Source organism: Mustela putorius, unplaced genomic scaffold (assembly GCF_011764305.1).
Source record: "Mustela putorius furo isolate JIRA1106 unplaced genomic scaffold, ASM1176430v1.1 tig00000695_pilon_pilon_pilon, whole genome shotgun sequence".
Lineage (NCBI taxonomy): Eukaryota > Metazoa > Chordata > Mammalia > Carnivora > Mustelidae > Mustela > Mustela putorius.
The window spans coordinates 2,901,438-2,915,613 of NW_025421447.1; the positions used below are offsets into that span (position 1 = coordinate 2,901,438).

A 14,176-nucleotide genomic window follows, 5' to 3' on the forward strand; every position below is an offset into this window, starting at 1 on the left:
ATATTCCTCTGTGTCCTCATTTTGTCTAACTCTTTTGTTTCTTTGTGTTAGGAAATTCAGGTACAGCTCCTGCTCTTGAGAGTAATGACCTATAGTGCCATGTCCCCTGTTCATCAGAATGTTGTGCTCCAGGGGTGTCTCATATGTATGTTATGCGTGCCTTGCTATTGTGGCTGAGCAGCTTTTGCCTTTAGTCCAGTCATCTGCAATGGCTCTCTGTCTAGTGTGGGCAGGGTTTGGTCCTTGTACTGGATCATTGTAGTGGGCCAGTCTTGGGATGCTATGGGCTTAAGTTCAGTCAGACCAGGCATTTTCCAGATATAAGTAGCTCTGAATGCATAGGAGTGGGGTGCATGATGTTAGCAAGGTTTGCAGGAGTCAGCTATGGGAGGAGACCTGGTGTTGCAGCCTGGCTAGCGGGGATATGCCCACAGGTGTATGCATGAGTGGGGCATGCTGTTAGCAAGTGAAGTACTGAGTGTTGGTATCATACTGGCTCCTGCAGATGTCAGTGTGTTTGTGCTAACGGAGGAAAATGGCACTAGCCAGCTCCTTTAGTACTAGAGGAATTTTCCAGTGATCCTTGCCTCTCCAGCACATGTTCTGAAATCAGTAAACAGATCTCTCTCCTTTATACCCCAGGTGTTTTTCAGAGTGCTGCTTCTGTGCCGTATCTCCATGGGGCTGTTTGTTGTGCTCTCGCTTTAAGGGTGGGGACTTGGTTTCCTCTTGCCCTCCCAGCTTTCCCATGAGCCTGCTGATACTTAAGTGTTCCAGGTTTTAAGCCCTGCTGTTGATAAGCAGTTCTTGAAATTCAGCCCCTCTGGTTTCAAACCAAATGTTATTGGGATTTGTCTTCCCTGTGGGGTCTCCCTGGTGTGATAGTCTGTTTCTCTCCCTTCCCTGTGCCCACTGAGTTCTTCCTTCCTGTGGACAGTCCACGGGTCCTTTTAGTGTATCCATTTAGTCTTCCTACTCTCTTCAGTGTGGCCTCTTCTCTGCATTTAGCTGTGGAGAGTTTGTTCTCTAAGTCTTTGGTTCCTTTTCTGGGTTATTTACACCAATGCGGCTGTTATCTGGTTGTATCTATGGGGCGAGATAAGTTTAGGGTTTACCTACTCCACCATCTTCCCTGGAAGTCCTGTATCATTCCTTTTCAGCGAGAAGAACTCTCCTTCAGGACTTGTTGATGTTATTTTTCTTTTACTCTCTACATACAAATGAGTTCTGTGAAACCCCAGATTTTGGGAAGAACATAACATTCACAGTGCTTCTCTTCTTGGATAGCAGAAGCTGAAAAGGATAAGAGAGGGAGGGAGATCTTTCCCTCTTATCTTTCATACTGTGAACTTCATAGTGCTGAATTTTCTCTTTGTAATTAATTTCTTCTGCTTCTACACAGAAGAAGAGAGATCTGTTTTTTAAAGATTTTGCTTATTATTAGAGAGAGGGAGGGAGAGAGAGAGCACAAGCAGGGGGAGCAGTAGGCAGAGGAAGAAGCAAGTTCTCTGCCAAGCAAGGAGCCTGATGTGGGACTTGGTCCCAGGAATCTGGGATTGCGACCCAAGCCAAAGGCAAATGCTTAACTCTGTTGAGCTACCCAGGCATTGTAGGAGAAGGGAGATATTTTTATTTTATTTATTTATTTATTTATTTATAACAATTTGTTGCATTTTTTTAAAAAGATTTTATTTATTTATTCGACAGAGAGAGATCACCAGTAGGCAGAGAGAGAAAGAGCAAGGAAGCAGGCTCCCTGCGCAGCAGAGAGCCTGATGCAGGACTTGATCCTAGGACCGTGAGATCATGACCTGAGCCGAAGGCAGAGGCTTAACCCACTGAGGCACCCAGGCACCCCTTTTTATTTTATTGTTTTATGACTAGAAAAGTGGAATTATTCTTTTCATAAAATTAGATAAGTTTCTTGGTTACTGGGGACTAATTTTCTAATCAAACATAGCCTAGCTAAATGAAAGTAGGTGAGTTTTGAGTTGAATGAATTTTAATCTTTTCACAAAGTTGGTATAGGATACATATGTGGGAGTGGAACTAGCCCTCTTACCCTCTCTGATTGTGATTGTCATTTTTTTCCTGTTTGGATGAGATGGAAGCTCAGAAATTCCTAAAATTGAAGTGTCGTGTCTATATATATGACCATGAGGAGATGGGAAATGTATCTGTAAAGAATGGTATCAGGGTGCCTGGGTGGCTCACATGGTTAAGCCTCTGCTTTCAGCTCAGGCCATGATCCCAGGGTCCTAGGATCAAGTCCCGCATCAGGCTCCCAGCTCGGCAAGGAGCCTGCTTCTCCCTCTCCCTCTGCTGCTCCCCCTGCTTATGCTCTCTCTTTGTCAAATAAATAAAAATCTTAAAAAAAAAAAAAAAAAAGAATGGTGTCATTTTATCTTGTTTTTATCTCTTACTTTCAGGTAACTAGTTCTCCCAACTGTACAGATATGAGTAATGTTTGTCAACCAACAGAGTTCATCTCTCGGCACAACATTGAGGGAATCTTCACTTTTGTGGATCATCGCTGTGTAGCTACTGTTGGCTACCAACCACAGGTGAAGAGCTGGAGCTGTTAAATCATTGATACTGAAGCCTGTTTTCCCTTGGTTTTGTTGAGATTATTCAATCGTGTATTCCAGAAGAGCCAAAACATATCAGGCCCAGATCAGAAAAAGAGATGAACCTATTCTTCCTGTAGCTTAATTTATTCTCAGGTTTTTACCAATGTCATTCATCCAGTCTAGAAAAATATGGCAGCTCTCACATAGGAACAGTGGGCGTGGATATGTATTTATTTTTTGTTGTTGATATTAATACAGATAATAATGCAGGAGAGTTCATTTTAATTAATTGTAATGGTATGACCATCGTTAAATGATTTCTGTAATCACTTAGGTTAGGTACATAGTAACCCACAAAATACACAAGTTTGGCCCTGGTTATTATGATTTTATTGAGATTTCTCATGCAGCAGAGCAGGTAGCTATACCAGAGTTGAGCAATAAATCATTATAGAACCCTTCAAAACTGTATGGCCAGGAGAGACTTCTGGCTATGGCTCTGTGAAGAAGTTGGCAAAAAAGAGGTCTTGAAAAAGAACAAAGTTGGAGGATTTGCAGGATTTGATTAAACACCTGTTATAAAGCTTTTGTCATCAAGGTAGTGTGATATCTGTATAGGGATAGATATACAGATCAATAGAATAGAATATAGTCTCTTTTCATATTTATGGTCAACTGACTTTCAACAAAGATGTCAGGACAATTCAGTGGAGAAAAGATTCTTTTCAACAATGGTGATGGAAAAGTTGGTTATTTCCCCACACACAAAGGACGTAGACTCTTTCTTATACCACAGACAGAGATCAATTCAAAAACATAAATGCACAAGAGCTAAAGTTATAAAACTTACAGAAGACCATAGAAGATTATCTTTGTGATCTTGAGTTAGACAAAGTTTTCTTCTGTGACACCAGAAGCATGGTTCACAAAAGAAAAAACTCATAAGTTGGATTTCATGAGAATTAAAATTTACCCTCTTAACAGGACATCATTAAGAAAGTGAGAATATCATCCACAAATGGGGAAAAAATGTTGCAAATCATATATCTGAAAAAGGATTTGTAACCAGAATATACAAAAGAACTTTTACAACTGATTGAGATAAAATAAAAGATAAAATAAAAAGGGCACAAGATCTGAATAGATATTTCACCAAAGAGGAAACATGAATGGCATATAAAAAGATACTCATCATGGGGCGCCTGGCTGGCTCAGTTGATGGAACATGTGACCCTTGATCTTGGGGGTTGTAGGTTCAAACCCATGTTGGTTGTAGAGATTATTTAAAATCTTTAAAAAAAAAAAAAAGATGCTTGTCATCATCAGTCAGTAGGAAAGTGCAAATTAAAACCACAGTGAGATACTGTTGTATGCCCACTAGAATGTGCACAGTGAGATACCACTATATGTCCACTATTATCAAAAAGTGTTGTAAGAATGGGGAGAAATTGTAACTGTTAGACATTGTTGGCAGACCTGTAAGATAGTATAGCCACTTCAGAAAAACATTTTGGAAAAATGGAAGAGTTTTGTAAATTGTAAGAAGTTAAATGTATACATAATCCTATAATCTAGCACTTCTACGTCTAAGCATTTACTCAAGGGAAATGAAACCTTTGTTCACATGAAGTTTTATATACAGGTGTTCATAGTTGTATTATTCACAGTAACCCCAAAGTGGGAAAATTGGAAATGTCCATTAACTAGTGAATGGATACACAACTGTGAAATAACCATGTTAGACTACTGCTGAGTAATAAAAGGAATATACTATTACTATGTGCAGCAACATAGATGAGCTCCAAAAATCTTAAGTTACATGTAAGAAATCAGACCCAGTAGACTACATATTATATGATTCCATATGACATTTCTAGAAAGACAACACTAAAGCAGAAGGGAGGTCACTGGTTGACTAGGAGGTTGGGAGCAGATGTTGACTATAAACAGGCAAAAGAGAACTTTGGGAGCAGTGGACATGTTCTGAAACTGGATTTGTGGTAATAATGTATAAATATAATGTATAAATATGTTAGAGGCCATCAAATTGTAGATTTAGAATGAGTGAATTTATGTGTACATTAGACCTCAAATGTGTAAAAATACAGCTAAAATAAATATATAATATTCTGAAAAACAGAAATGTTTTAGAAGCCATTTGCTTAGCAGATTCTATATTCTTTTGTTTTGTCTTTTTTTCCTCTCCCCCCACACTTACTATAAACCCTAGGCTAAACACAGGAGACATAAAATCTAAGTCTTTTGCTGATAGGCCAGGAAAGTTAGATAATCATAGAAGTGTCCATCTTACTCCTCTTTTTTCACTTTTAGGAACTCTTAGGAAAGAATATTGTAGAATTCTGTCATCCTGAAGACCAGCAGCTTCTAAGAGATAGCTTTCAACAGGTAACTTTTCCCCATGGTTTGGATCTGAATAATATTTTAATCTAATCAAATCTAATAGTTGTTATATTAATTCCTCAAACATTTATTGACCACTGATTGAGTACTGTGACAGGCATCATAATCTTATGTCCTTTAAAACAAAACCTGTATTTTTAAGGAACAGAAAAGGGCTAGTGTTTTGAAACTATGGATAATATCCAAGGTATTTTGGCTTTGGCTACTCAACTGTCCTGTATCCATCTAGCTGTATCCAAGAGACTCTTTAAAGTGCTTAAAGTATTCTAGGACTCACTGAACTGTGGGTGGTGGTAGGAATAATCATTTCATGGTTGTTGTTGTTTTTTTAAAAGATTTTATTTATTTGACAGAGAGACATCGAGAGAGGGAACACAAGCAGGGGGAATGGGAGAGGGAGAATCAGGCTTCCCGCTGAGCAAGGAGCCTGACACAGGGCTGGATCCCAGGACCCTGGGATCATGACGTGAGCCGAAGGCAGACACTTAACAACTCAGCCACGCAGGCGCCTTTCATGGTTCTTTTATAGATCATTAAGAGTTAACTCTAAACGAATAAGATTTTTATTTATTAAATGTTGAATTTTAATCAGATTCTTGGGCTAGTAGCTCTTAATCAGCTTATTCAACTTTAGTACTAGTCTTATCCCCAGTGGCTTTTACAGAACTAATACCTTCACTGCGAAGCTCCATGAGTTTTCCTAGTTCAAACTTGGGCTTCTTCAGCATTTTTCCTTTTGTTACAAAGACATTGTGCAGTGGACAAACAGATTGGTAAGCTTTTTCTGTGTCTTTTCTGATGCTATCTGGAATCAGCTTATTGACCACTTCTTTCAAGTCATTTGTCTTCACCTCCTAGGTCATGATTTCCATCATCATTTTCCAAATTCGGCAGACCTGTTGATGTTGAGCATAGGAGGTCTTCTGAATCTGATTGTTGCCTTTTTTAGTAAAACCAACACAAAATAGGGGCGTCTGGGTGGTTTATTTGGTTAAGCGCCTGACTCTTGATTACAGCTCAGGTCATGATCTCAGGGTTGTGAAATTGAGCCCCAGGTCAGGCTCCTCACTCAGCTGGGAGTCTCCTTGAGATTCTCTCTCTCCCTCTGCTGCTCCCCATCCCTGCCACCCTGCATGCATGCATGCATGCACTCTGTCTCTCAAATAAATAAATCTTGAAAAAAAATTCTGTTAACAAAATAGGCAAAGCAAGTAACCATTGGTAGTCTTAACATTACTATGAGTTTCAGTCATTGTTTGCCATTTTTTGACCATAGAGCACATTTTGTCACAGGTAAGATCCATGCCATGGAAATTATGCAGTTTTTGCCCTGAACATCCTCAGTAATTAGATTGAGTTTTCTAAGTGCAGCTTCATCATTCTGCAGATCAGCAAGGCTCACTTCAAAAACATGATTCTGAGGCCATCAGATGTGATTTTGGTTCATTGAATTCTCATGATTAGTGTTTTTCAAATATTTTCTTATATTGAACAAGTTGAACAAGTTGGTGCTTTCACATTGTGCCTGTTTTTCTTAGAAAATGGATCGCTTACTTCTTGGCTTCCTTTTTGCTACCTTTTGTTGGGTGCTTGTTCTTGCCATTCTGCATGGCACTGCTCCGGAAGCCAAAAGGCAAGAGTTAGTAATTGTAAACTCTTTTTTTTTTTTTTTTTTTTTTTTAATAAATCTTCCTAAGAAACTCAGAAAATAGTCAACTTAAGTACAAGAAAGCAAAACCTTGGAGAGGAAATTACTGAAGACAGAAACAAAAAGAAAGGAGAAATGAACAAAAACTATTTCTACCATTGGCATAATCATACTTCATTCATGCTTCTAGTACAGCGTAAGACACCCATGGTACATATATTTATATATATATATATATACACACCTCCCCCTACAGGAGGCCAGATACAAGCCATCTGCTCAGGCACTCACTCAGAGGCAGAGACATTCCAATACACACAGGTTGCCCCTGCAGCTCGAGCTGGCTTTAGGCACCTAAGTATTCCCCGAGGGAGTGCCCCATTCCTGGAGTTATTGTAATATCAGGTTGATGCATGGCGTGGATGGGGAGCAAATCTCCTATTCCATCTCCCTGCTCCAAAAATCCATTTAATATATTGTCCTCAGATAGAGGACGTGTCATATATTAAAATGATAGGAACAGATACTGCACCTGATTTTAGCCAAAAGGCCAAAAATAAACTAACACTGTTATTTTCAGGCCCCAGATTCTAAAAATAAGTGGTGAATTTAATTTCAGTACAGGTTTGGCTTTAGGAAGCAGTTCTTTGTAGTAGACTGATTTCTCTTTGCGCCTCAGTAGTGTTCTTACACAATAGGTATAATAACAGTACTTAAATTCAGAGGGTTATTGGGAAGATTAAGATAATGCATTTAAAGCAAATAACCCAACATCTGGAGAAAATTAGATGATGGCAGTAAGATGTCTCTCTGTCTCCTAGAACTTCAGCATTACCAGTTCCATGCACTCAGCTGCAGCTTGCAGAAGAATCCCATTTTGTGTTTGTGTAGGCTCAGAAAAACCGTTCTGAAAAACTATTCTGACTTCTGTTGAATCCATTCAGAACTAAGGACATGGACCTTCAGCAGTGGGAGAAGATACTGTACTGTGTATTTTAAATTCTTGAAATTCCTAACCTTACAATTTCTGGTCACAGAGTATCATTTTATCACTTCTAGAAAATGTTTGTTGCAAAACAGCTTTAATGATTCCTGTATATTCTACATAATCTTGAGGTTATTATTTTGACATTAGTTGCTGCTATGATTTTAGGGTACTTAAATAAAGGTGCTTTTTAATGGAGGGTCTCCAACTACTTACTTAGCTGCTGATTTCCTGATTTTGGTATTTCTTAAGTCTAGTTAGATTTATATTTCTTTTTCAGTAATAAATTTAGTTATTTCCAACAAAGCTTGTTTTCCTTTTTTCTCCATTTTGGTTACTGCAGTGCTGTGTGTCACACCTGATTTGTGAGAAGTGTGTGTGTGTGTGTGTGTGTGTGTGTGTAAAATGTGCCATTTTATTATTGCTAAGTGAAGTATATCCCATTTTCTTCTGTAATTCTCAGCCCGCTTTAATGTCAGCAGTTATTTCCACACAGTTATTTCCACACTTAAACACAAATGTTACCACTTTTTGTTAAAAAAAAAAAAAAAAAAAAACCTTATAAAGGCTAGGTATATTGAAGCACTGGGCTTATACTTCACTGGAATAGATATATACCTTAGTAAGCAGGTTTCGAATCCAGTACTTAGTTATGTACAAATGTAATTGTATTCATTCTGTATATATTTCACAGTGAGCACATGTAAGAATTAAAGGCTATTTAGTATTGTTTAAATGTAAATGTTCATATCTCATATCTTTTTTATTATGTTAAATAAATATTGATGTTCTTTAAAAAAAAATTAAAAAACAACGTAGCCCAGTGATTGACATATAATAACTATAAAATGTTAGCTACTAATCCTTATTTATTGTTAGGGAGAGAGGTTCAAAAGATAATTTTCTGTTTCATAAGACTAGAAACTTAAATAATCTAAAATTACTTTATTTTAAAAAATAGAAACAAAACAAGGCTAAAGCTAACTTATTTTTATTTATAGAAACCTCCATGGCTGCTGTGAAAACAAATTCTCAAGGTTTGGGGGGAAAAACCTAGGATTGAGGAGCAACATGTAAACTATTCAGTATCAAACTACAAATTTCTACAATAGACTGTAAAGCTAAAGCCACATTATCTTTGAGGGATTTTCCACAAGAAGTGGGGAAACAGTCTTTATTTTCCTGGAAAAAATTTGTTACTCCTGTTTGACTTTGACTAGAGTGGTCAGATAGCTGCTTGGGAATCTGGGAAGAAAAATAAGTATACCTCTTTATTATTTAGCACTTAGCTTTCATTCTACATGTTGTTTCATCAGTAACCTTGAAAGAGACTGATACTTCAAGGACAGTATCACACAAATCTTAGGTTTGTAGAAATGGGAAATTTAAAAAAAAATTCTAAAGAAAGTTTTTTGTGGGTTTCACTGATAGCATGAAAATTTTTTCAGGTGGTGAAATTAAAAGGCCAGGTGCTGTCTGTCATGTTCCGGTTCCGGTCTAAGAACCGAGAGTGGCTCTGGATGAGAACCAGCTCCTTTACTTTCCAGAACCCTTACTCAGATGAAATTGAGTACATCATCTGTACCAACACCAATGTGAAGTATGTACCATAAAGGCCTTTTCCAAGGTTGGGACATCTCGTGGGCCGAGTCTGCTTAGCTTTATTAAGCCTGTCTCCTACTTTTCTGCTTTACCTACCTTTGTGGTAGTAAGCCATTAGTTTGAAGTTCCTCATCTTCCAACTTACTATAGGATTTGGGATAGTTCATCCAGCTAGAATAAAAGTTTTAACAAATAGTACTTCAGAGAGTAAGTTCTGAGATGTGAACGGTGTGTGTTTCTAGTTTATGCTTCAACCCTTTCTAGAAACGATATTGATTTAAATACCAGTTTATTGCTCTCTTCTGGTAGGATTTTCATCTAGAGCAGGTGTCTGCAGACTCTTTTTTGTAAAAGGCCAGATAGTAATTATCTTAGCTTTGTGGGGCATATGATCTCTACTGAATTATCCAGCTCTGCTATTATAGCGTGAAAACAGTCCTAGCAAATGAAATGAACAAAGATGGCTATGTTCCAACAAACTTTTTATTTATGAAAACAGGCAGTAGACTGGATTTTGCTCATGGACCGTAGTTTACTGTAGACCATACCTACATCCATTCTTGTTAGTTTTTATTCCTTGATTCCTTTCTGTTTGAGATTTTCTTTCTCAACTTGGTAAAAACCAGTTTTTGCAATAGATTGCACATGCCATGAAGTACACCCATTTAAAGTGTACAATTTTTTAGTATGTCACAGAGTTGTACAGTCTAATCTCAGTACATGATCATTTCCCCTAAAAAAATTCTGTACTCATTAACAGTCATCCTCCTCATTCCCCAAGTCCTGTATGACAACTAATCTAGTTTCTGTCTCTTTAAATTTGTGTGTTCTGGACATTTCATATGAATGGAATCATAGCAATACATGATTCCTTGTAACTGACCTCTTTTGCTTAGTATAATGTTTTAAGGGTCATCTGTGTTGTAGCATTTATCTGTACTTTTTTTTTAATTGCCAAATAATATTCCTTTGTACAGGGATACATTTTATCCATTCATTAGTTGATACACATTGGGTTATTTCTAGTTTTTGACTATTTAGAATGCAGCTATGGACATTTATGTACTAGTTTTATGTGGATATGTTTTTATTCTGTTGGATATAGCTAGGAGTGGAATTGCTGGGTCACATGGTAACTTTGAGGAACTGCCAAACTATTTTCCAAAGCTTCAGTATCCTTTTACACTTCCATTAGCAGTGTAACGAGGGTTCCAGTTTCTCCATATTCTTACTTTTTTTAATATACAATCCCAGTGGATGTCATTTGTCAGGTTACTTCTTTTCCATTTAATCCATCTATATAGAATTGGCCCTGAGCCTAGCTCTTGAAGATCTGCGTAGAAATTATTATCAAGTATAAATAATACCTGGTGACAACATTGAGTCTGTGTCCTCCTTCTCTTAGGACTTTAAGGTTTAATTCTTATCTGATTAGTATAGCAGAGTAGATTAAGTTAGAAATTGTATTTACTTAGGACTCAGGTATAAGGTTGTGGTCACTGTAGTTTCCTAGGGTTTCTTTTTGTTTTTGCATCTTTATATTACAGAATAACTAGTATTGTGTTTCCATTTTGTTGAAATTTTGAAATTTTAAGTACTTTTAAGAACTTGTTTTGGGGGCACCTGGGGTGGCTCAGTTGGTTAAGCAACTGCCTTTGTCTCAGGTTATGATCCTGGAGTCTCAAAATCGAGTCCTGCATCGGGCTTCCTGCTTGACAGGGAATCTGCTTCTCCCTCTGATCCTCCCCCATCTCATGCTCACGCTCTCTCACTCTCTCTCTCAAATAAATAAATCTTTAAAAAAAAAAAAAAAGAACTTGTTTTTGGAAATAATGGTGTTCCCTATTTTTACATACTGTTTTCCCTACCAGTTTAATTCTTAAAATTTTTAAATAAACACTTTTTTCAGAAACTTGGAAAGTATGAAAAACTATGAAGAGAAGGAAAAAACTTTTCACTATCCAAAAAGAGTCTTTGTTAATGTTTGTATATATACTGTCAATTTTTTTACTTAGCTTTTAAAAAACCACAATATACAGATAAACTCATAGGTATCGAATACCTAAAAGAAATTAGAACCCAAAGAGGATAAACCCTTGTGCTACAGGACATAGTTTTTGTTTGTACCTTGTCGCCCATGGTATGAAATAGCTGCTGAATTGAAGTTACTTAAAGGATTAAAATTCAAAAGGGAATTTATTAGTTATTGCCTCACTTATAAGTGAATCTGTACAGGTGTATGTGCAGTGTCGGATCCTTTTTTTTTTCTCTGCTCTGTCTGCTCTCCGTTTTCTCAGGAACTCCAGCCAGGAGCCAAGGCCTACATTGTCAAACACAATCCAGAGACCACAGCTAGGTCCCACAGCTAATTTACCCTTGGAGATGGGCTCAGGGCAGTTGGCATCCAGGTAAGAAATGGTAGAAGACTCGTTAATGATCAGTGGTCCAGAGAGTGAGCATCTGCAGTCGCATTTGTTGGTTTAAGCCCTTTGCCCACATTAAAAAAAAAAAAAAAATTCTTTCTCTCCTTACTGGCCTTTAATATATAGGCAGCAACAACAGCAAACAGAACTGGATGTGGTATCAGCAAGAGATGGACTAGCTGGCTACAGTCATTCCCAGGTAAGTGGTGTCGTTGTCTTTGAAGAAGACTATGATCATTTCCTTAAGAAATGTCCCCCAGTGCCAGTTAGATTGTATGTGCATCTTTATGTGAATGTTAGGGTTATTGAATTGCCATGTTAAATCTTTCATGGTTATTTTTATCATTGTATTCCACACACTTCTGTTCAGCCTGTGACAACCACAGGGCCAGAACACAGCAAGCCCCTCGAGAAGACAGATGGTCTGTTTGCCCAGGATAGAGATCCAAGATTTTCCGAAATCTACTCCAACATCAATACGGGTATGTTTCTTCCTCATTTTCCTTTTAAATTCTCATTCCAATCACTTACTGATGTGCCTGCTGCTGCCTGACATCTTCCCACTTAATCATAATACCTTATGAGTAAATAGGAACTTGCCGAACTAATGTACTACAGCCCCTTGACTGGCCCTCCCCCTACTCCTTTTGGTCCACAGATCAGAGTAAAGGCATCTCCTCCAGCACTGTCCCTGCCACCCAACAGCTATTCTCACAGGGCAACACATTCCCTCCTACCCCCCGGCCGGCAGAGAATTTCAGGTGAGCCCCTTATATATGTGCTGCTTTATGGGGCAACTGAGGCATTCAGTTGCTAAATCCAAGTTTTATTCTTCCCTAGCTTTCTCTGGTTATTTTAGACAAAGCAGTAGAATTTGTAGGGCTTAAGATGAGGCAAGCTGCTTTTCTTCCTCCTATTTCTTTGCACCTGTCCTGTTGCTATGTTATAGGTTCCATCTTTGTGTGTCCTGATTGGTGTGTGACTGTCAGTTTTTCTCATCTTTTCCAAATTTTGTTATCAACTTTTCCTTAACCCCAGGGAAATAAAGGGGACCTAGTAATAGCAGTAGATTGTCCTGTGATTCCTAGATTTTGTAGTAAACCCATCCTTTTAATCTTTTACTGCACTATTTGTTCACTCCTAGAAGTAGTGGTCTGGCCCCTCCTGTAACCATCATCCAGCCATCAGCTTCTGCAGGGCAGATGTTGGCTCAGATTTCCCGCCACTCCAATGCCCCACAGGGAGCAGCCCCAGCTTGGACTCCTAGCACCCGCCCAGGCTTCTCTGCTCAGGTAAAAGCATCTCCTCTATCTGTCCCCTGTGTACTAGTTTTTCTTTGGTTAGTTAGGCTTTTTTCCATATGTAAAATTATTGTCATCTATCTTAGATAACTTCTTCCCAACCCCCACCCCCTACCTTCCAAATTTTCTTTTTGTTGGAAGTAGCTAGATAATTAAAAATATAGATCATCCCCAAATCGCAGAGTCTGTGGTTTTCACATACTCACTTTTATTCAGAATTGCTCACACAGAACATATTAAACAGATTTTATTTATAGATTTATTTAGGAGTCAGTTCTGAGTTTCCATTTTGTACTAGAAAGTAAAGGAATAAAGGAGAAAATTAATTATAATTTATACACAGTGATGTCTATTTCTTTTTAAAAAGTGGTTAAGAGCCTCATATAATATATATTATATATGATAAGCTTAAAGCTAATATTCTTTCATATATTAATATATGCTTATATTGCACAGCAATATTTTCAGTAAGAAAGCCCAAACCAAAAAGCAGACTCCAAAATTGTTATATGCAGTATGATCTCAGTTGCATAAGAAATGTATAGGAAAATAAAAACTGGAAAAATTCTCACAACTCTCAGTGTATGAGATAGTTCTTTGCTATTTTCACTTTGTCATACCTGCCTAAAAGTAGTGTCAAAGGAAATTGGCATTAATTAGAAGAAATACAGAGTAGGAAATAAGTGATGAGCTTGGCTCAAAAGAATCCAGTCATTGACAGAAGGTTGACTTATAGGAATGGCATGTGCAATAATGTTAATGTTCCGTTTGTTCTCTATCCCTTCCTGTCTTTCAGCAGGTGGCTACTCAGGCTACAGCCAAGACTCGTTCTTCCCAGTTTGGTGTGGGCAACTTTCAGACTCCGTCCTCCTTCAGCTCCATGTCCCTTCCTGGTGCCTCTACTGCATCACCTGGTGCTGCTGCCTACCCTAGTCTCACCAGTCGTGGATCCAACTTTGGTAAGTTTCAGATGAGAAGGGAGGGTAAACTGGAAAATGACACCACTAAAGAGAAAGGATTTGGTAGTTAAAACAGTTTTCTTGGGTCCTGGGTGCAGTGACAGTCCATTTGGAATTTAAAATGTACCCACATGAGGAAGACTTTAGCCCATATGTAAAAGTATATAAGCTATATATTAAATAATGAGCAAATTTAATCTAAATGATAAAAGGACTCTTTTTGGAAAGGCTACTCAGAGAAGAATTAATTGGGGGCTGGGTTTTTTT

At 38.0% G+C, this 14,176-nt stretch overlaps 1 protein-coding gene and 1 non-coding gene across 7 annotated transcripts in view; one reads left to right on the forward strand and one right to left on the reverse strand.

Annotated features, from left to right (window-relative positions):
* ARNT (aryl hydrocarbon receptor nuclear translocator) overlaps positions 1-14,176 on the forward strand; it is a 70,364-nt gene that overhangs the window by 52,976 nt on the left and 3,212 nt on the right. For 3 of the 6 annotated variants that reach the window (XM_045083115.1, XM_045083112.1, XM_045083116.1), the window contains 9 exons: positions 2,430-2,564; positions 4,902-4,976; positions 9,073-9,224; positions 11,524-11,634; positions 11,776-11,848; positions 12,020-12,131; positions 12,308-12,410; positions 12,794-12,941; positions 13,747-13,909. In XM_045083115.1, coding sequence (XP_044939050.1) covers positions 2,430-2,564; positions 4,902-4,976; positions 9,073-9,224; positions 11,524-11,634; positions 11,776-11,848; positions 12,020-12,131; positions 12,308-12,410; positions 12,794-12,941; positions 13,747-13,909 — 1,072 coding nt within the window. The remainder of the gene's footprint in view (positions 1-2,429; positions 2,565-4,901; positions 4,977-9,072; positions 9,225-11,523; positions 11,635-11,775; positions 11,849-12,019; positions 12,132-12,307; positions 12,411-12,793; positions 12,942-13,746; positions 13,910-14,176) is intronic. The other 3 variants (XM_045083117.1, XM_045083113.1, XM_045083114.1) reach the window with 2 other exon arrangements.
* Positions 7,008-7,201, reverse strand: LOC123392955. The gene has a single exon (XR_006607679.1). It is a non-coding gene; the product is annotated as a U2 spliceosomal RNA (small nuclear RNA).